General features: G+C 47.2%; 1 protein-coding gene across 1 annotated transcript in view; it reads left to right on the forward strand.

The window, feature by feature from the left end:
• Positions 1 to 6,427, forward strand: part of dmrt3a (doublesex and mab-3 related transcription factor 3a) — an 11,788-nt gene extending 5,361 nt beyond the window's left edge. The window contains exon 2 of the mRNA XM_024141418.2: positions 5,168 to 6,427. Within this exon, the coding sequence (XP_023997186.1) occupies positions 5,168 to 6,261 (1,094 nt within the window). The 3' untranslated portion in view covers positions 6,262 to 6,427. The remainder of the gene's footprint in view (positions 1 to 5,167) is intronic.
• Positions 6,428 to 6,672: the final 245 nt, after the last annotated feature.

Genomic DNA, 6,672 nt, shown 5'->3' on the forward strand with positions numbered 1-6,672 from the left:
AGAACACAGCGGATGGAACGAGGCCCAGAGAGGGAATGATATATAACACAGAGATAGTTAGAAAATAGAACACCAGGATGGAAAAACACATGTGATGATGGAACCAACAGTGAATACTAGAACACAGTGATAAGTAATACAGTGGTGGTATGGGAACACATGGGATAGAACAACACAGAGATGTATAGTCGTTTCCTAGAAACAGCAGAAGATAGTGGGTGTAACGAGTAGTTGATGTGTATGTGTATCTGGTGTAGGAATGTAGAAGAACCACATACGCATCTAGGGAGGGCGGGAGGATTAAGACTTTTTACGAGCAAGAAGAGAAGGAGGGAGGTAGTTGGAAGACGGGGAGAGGCACGGAAACCCACCAGAATGTCAAACGAACCGACAAATTATTAGATAGAACCAACAGCCAACAGAAGGGATTAGAAGGAACATCAAGAGATGGAACAACAGGGGATAGGAACACAGAAGAATTAGAACACCAATATTAGAACACCAGTGATAGAAACACAGTGAATGAACACAGGCATGGAATGGAACACTTTATGGATAGAAACACAGACGATAGAAACAGAGATAGAACCACAGTGATTAGAACACAGTGGATAGAACACAGGGATTTCACTGTGGGGAATGAGAAGCACATGGATAGGGAAACACAGAGATAGAACACAAATTATAGAACACAGTGACTAGAACACAGTTGATAGAACACAGGGATAAACACAAGGTTATGACACAAGGGATAGAACACAGTGTGATTAGAAACACAAGGCTATTGACACCCACAGGATACAACCACAGTGATAAGAACACAAGGATAGAAACACAGGGAGGAACACAAGGGCCTATGACACAAGGATAGAGAAAACACACCTACCATTGAAAAGAACACACAGAGATTAGGAACACAGGGATAAGAACACAGGGATAGAACACCAAGGCTATGACACAAAGGATAAAACACCAGCTGATTAGAACACAAGGCTATGACACATAAAAATAGAACACATGTAGACAGAACCACTAAGGGTAGGACACACCAAGAATAGAACACCGGGAACATAACCACAAGGCTCAGGACACAAGAATAGAAACAACAGGGATTAGAACACAGGGATAGAACCACAAGATAGAACCACAGGGACTAGAACACAGGGAATAAGAACCACAGGAAGAACACAAGGCTAGGACACATAAATCAGAACAACTGAGACAGAACACAAGGGCTATGGAGCACATAAATTAGAACAATGAGACAGAACACAAGGCTAGGACCACCAAGAAGAGAACAAGGGACATAACACAAGTATATCTATCAAGAATAGAACACAAGGATAAACAACGAGGGATAGAACACATAAAACAGAACACAGGGATAATTAACACAGAGATGAACACAGGATTTTAGAAAACACATGGGAGTGGACACACCAGGGATAGCAACACAGTGATCAGAACGACAGGATTAGAACACCAGGACATAGACAGAAGGCGATAGGAACAAGTGATAGACACACAGACACCAGAACACAGGATAGAACAGATAAACAAGGGTAGAAACACATGGAAGGAACACCGGGAGGGTAGAACGGTAGGAACACAGGGATAGATGGACACACAGAGGTGATGAGACACAGCGGGATAGAACACCAGGGAAGTAGGAACAGCAGGGATAGCAACACAGAACAGGACTAGACATCGTGTAGAACACAGGGATAGGAAACTAGAGAACACGGATAATAGGATCTTATGGAAACACAGGAAATGAAACCATGAGGGATTAGTAACACTCAGAGATAGAACACAGAAGGATGAACACAAGGATGGTCAACACAGGATAGAACCACAGGGCTGATACAGAGGATAAACACGCAGAGATAGAACCACAGGGATGGAACACATTGGATTGGAAACACAGTGACTAGAACAACAGTTATAGAAACAGGGTATGGATGGCAACACTACTGGATAGAATCACAAGAGATTAGAACGCACGAGATAAGAACAGCAGGGATAGTAGAACATAGGGAATAACCAGTAAACACAGAGACATAGAACACAAATAATAGAACACAGGATCAGAACACAGTGACTAGCACACAACAGGTAGATAGAACACAAGATCAGAACACAGAGAATAGGAACACACAATAGAACACTATGATAATGATAGAAACACAGGGAGGATGGAACACATGGATAGAACACAGAATGACTAGAAACACTAAGTATAGAACACAGTGATAGAAACACTAGAAGATAGAACACGAGGGGAGCTGAATGAAAACACATGGAATTAGAAACACAGAGAAGAACACAAATATTATGAAATCACTAGTATAGACCACGTTGACTAGAACACAGGGGATCGGATGGAACCACATGCATAGAAACACAGAATAGAACACAGACGATAGAACCACAGGGATAGAACATAGGATAGAACCACGAGAGACTAGAACACAGAAAACAGGATAGAACACAGTAGATATAACGGATAGAACCACAGAGACTGGAACACAGGCGACTGAACACAGTGATAGAACCACAGGGATGAAACACAGGATAGAACAATGAGAACACATGGATAACCAGGACTGAAACACAGGATTAGAACACGGAATGATGACACAGCGTGATAGAAAGACACAGAGATGGTACACAGGGAATGGAACACAAGAATAGAACACAGAAATAACACAGATGATTAGAACACAGAGATAGAACAACGGTGATTAGAACACAGGAGATTAAGGAACACAGGAGATGCGAACACGGGTAATTGAACACCAGGGGAAGAACACCGGATGATAGAACACATGGATGGAACACAGGGATGGAAACACAGAGGCATGAACACAGGTGATGAAACACAGGATAGAACACAGGATTAAGAACACAGGTGAATAGAAACACGGAGAAACAGGATGGGAAACACAGAAGGTGACCATGTGAAACACAGAGAGATGGAAACAGGTGATGGAACACCACATGACAACAGAGATGATACATACAGGATGGAACCACAGGGAGCACACAGGGGATGGGAACCACAAGAAGTACGAGACCACAGCAGATATAACACAGTGATAAGAACGGACAGGGATGGATACCACTAGGATGGAACACAGGATGAACACAGGGAAGACACAGTGATGAACACGGATGGAAACACAAGTAAATAGACACACAGAAACTACGTATATAAACACGAGGTGATAGAACAAGGATTAGAACCACGGTGATTAGAACACACCGACCCACCGATGTGTTCTATCAGCCCGTGTCGTCTATCACCGTGTATCTATCCCTGTGTCTATCACTCTTGTTAATATTCTCTGTGTTCTATTTCTGTGTTCCATCCCCTGTGTTCATCACTGCTGTTCCATCCCCTGTGTTCCCATTTCCCTTGTTCCATCCCCTGTGTTCTCTCACCCGTTTTCGATCACCGTGTTCTATCCCTGTGTTCTATCACTGGATCTCTTGTGTTTATTCTTTGTGTTCCATCCCTGTGTCATCCACTGTGTCCATCCCTGTGGTTCCATTCCCTGGTGTTTCCATCCCGGTGCAGCAAACACACGCTTTGTCATGCGCCCCCCCCCGCCCCACCCCACCCCAGCCCACCGAACCCGCCAGCCTGACTCGACGTACGCGGTAACTGTGCGCCGAGTGATGAAACACAGGGGATGGGAACACAGGGATGGAACACAGGGATGCGGAAACACAGTGATGAACACAGGGCACTGGAACCACAAGCAATTAGAACACAGAGAATATAACAACAGTGATAGAACACAGGCGATAGAACACGGTGATTAGAACACGGTGATAGAACACAGGGATTGGAAACACAGGGGATGGAACACAGGGATGGAACCACAGGGATAACATAGCGACAGAACACAGGTATAGAACACAGGATAGACACCACAGGGATAGAACACGGAGCGGATAGAACCACAGGGATAGAACACAGTGATAGAGCACAGAGATAGAACACATGGATGGAACACAGTGAGAGCAAAGAGATAGAACACAGAGATAGAACACAGGGATAGAGCACAGTGATAGAGTACAGAGATAGAACACGGGGATAGAACACAGTGATAGAACACAGGGATAGAACCCAGAGATAGAACACAGTGATAGAACACAGGGATAGAACTCAGGGATGGAACACTATGAACCCCAAGGGTGCTATATCGAACCAACTTTGGTTCATTGAAGAAGAACCCCTGTGGTTCTGATTAAAGAACCATACAAAAGGCTTCTATATTGAAGCTTTAGGGATGCCATATTTGTAGCAGGCAATAGAATCCTTATTGGTTCTATCCAGAACCTTTTTTTCTAAGAGTGAAGGATAGAACGCAGGGCATGAAGGTGAAATTGGTATCGACTTCACATCAGGCCCATTTCAGTGTGAGGGATGAAGGGATATAGTTAGAAAGAGTCCAGTACTCCAGACTGGACAGGTTCTAATCGAATGTAATCACCATCATTTCTCCACGAAGTAAACTCTATGTGAAATGTTACCAAGCAACAGCCAATCTGTTTACAACATGTGGTCAAAGACCATTGATGGTAGATTCCTCACTGACACACAGTGACACACTCAGCACTTCCTGCTAACAGCTTTTCGAGGAGAAAAAAAAGTAAACGGTCATAAATTGTGGAGTGGTAGACAAGTTGATAATCTCTTTAGCCTGTTCTAGACCTCCATGTTGCATTCGTCCTCCTAGAGGGACTAGGCCTTGGGCCCTCCGCATGCAGTCAGCTGGAGATGGAGGCCCTGGCATATGGAGATTCATGTGAGCTCATTGACTTCATCTCCATCTTCCAGGCTATGAGACATGTCACTGATCCAAAGTTAACATTATGACTTTGTTTTAAAACAATTATTTAGTTATTTCTGAGCTGTCTTTGTAGCTGTCTGACTAAGGATGTGTTTCTGTCTCTGTAGCCTTCACTGAGGATGTATTTCTGTCTCTGTAGTCTTGACTGAGGATGTGTTTCTGTCTCTGTAGTCCTTCACTGAGGATGTGTTTCTGTCTCTGTAGTCCTTTGACTGAGGATGTGTTTCTGTCTCTGTAGTCCTGACTGAGGATGTGTTTCTGTCTCTGTAGTCCTGACTGAGGATGTGTTTCTGTGTTCTCTGTAGACCTGAGTGAGGATACGTCGGGGGACCACTCCGGTGGGGAGAACGGTGGTGGTAGCGGCAGTGAGAAGGACCAGGACCCTGGCAGCTCCCCCGAGGGGTCCAAGCCGTCTTGCTTCACCCCCGAGCCCCCGGACACCCCAAACCAGCCCGAGGAGTGCCGCTACAGCTTCCCCCAGCCCCTTCCCAGCCTCCCTCTCCCCCTAGCCTTCCCCAAGACCTGCAGCACCTCTCCAGAGCTGATGGCAGACAGGCCCCCTAAGGGCTACCCCGGGGTTGGGGCAGGGGGGCTACCAGGGGACCACAGCCTGGTGATTGAGGGCCTGTCTGGGTCTGTCTCCCTTCCCTTCAATCTGCGAGCCAACCGGCCACCCCTGGAGGTGCTGAAAAAGATCTTCCCGTCCCACAAGCCCCCGGTGCTGGAGCTGATCCTGCAGGGGTGTGGAGGGRACCTGGTGGGGGCCGTGGAGGTGCTGCTGTCCAGCCAGGCCCAGGAGGCCAGGGGGGGTCACCCCCACAGTCAGGACCTCCACCCCGACACCCTGGTCCTGCCCTCTAACGGCCACCTCCTCGATCACCCCCTGGGGTCCTACCACCCTCTGGCCTCCGCCGCTAAGTGGTCTGTGGGCTCTGCTTTCAGGGTGCCTGAGTCCCTGCGCTTCTCGTCTGACTCGTCGTCCGGCCCCCTGGCCCTACACCCCGGGTCTTTCCCCCATCCCCCCCGCTACCCCTTGATGCTGAGGAACTCTCTGACACGCAGCGGCCAGGTCGGACCTTTCTGCAACGACGTGACGCTGTGGAACACCATGACACTGCAGCAGCAGTACCAACTCAGGTCAGCTCAGTACGTCTCTCCTTTCTCCTCCACTGGCGTCTTCCAACGCTCTCCGCTCCTCTCCTCTTCCTCCTCCTCCTCTCCGCTCCTCTCCTCCTCCCGCCCCCAGGAAGAGCACCGTCTCTCCCAGCTGGAGGAGGGCTGCCACCCTGCCCCCATCCCCCCCACCCCCGGGGCCAAACAGACCCTCTACACCCATGAGGAGGAGTATGAGGACCGCTCCGACTCCTCCGACTCACGAATTCTCAACTCCTCCACCTGAACCTCCTGAACCACCCGAACGTATGGGTTATAGCTCTATAACTGAACCAATGAAACAATGAACGTATGGGTTATAGCTCTATAACTGAACCAATGAAACAATTAACCTATGGGTTATATCTCTATACCTGAACCAATGAAACAATGAACCTATGGGTTATATCTCTATAGCTAGGGTCTATTGGAATTCAGTTATTAAAAAGCAGGAAAGAATGTTATAGTGATCCCGAGCCTACCCACACATGAGGGGGACATTCTAAAATCCCACAGTGGTTGTCAGGAATGGTCACACAATTAACACACGTTTGGCCAAATGCAAGCTTCTACAGAGACTTGACTAAATGCCAGAAGAAGCAAGCAAATGGTTATGTTGTCTTTTCCTGATGATCGTCTGTTAAATCACTCACTGAGG

This window comes from Salvelinus sp. IW2-2015, unplaced genomic scaffold, assembly GCF_002910315.2.
Source record: "Salvelinus sp. IW2-2015 unplaced genomic scaffold, ASM291031v2 Un_scaffold2536, whole genome shotgun sequence".
In the NCBI taxonomy this organism is placed as follows: Eukaryota; Metazoa; Chordata; class Actinopteri; order Salmoniformes; family Salmonidae; genus Salvelinus; species Salvelinus sp. IW2-2015.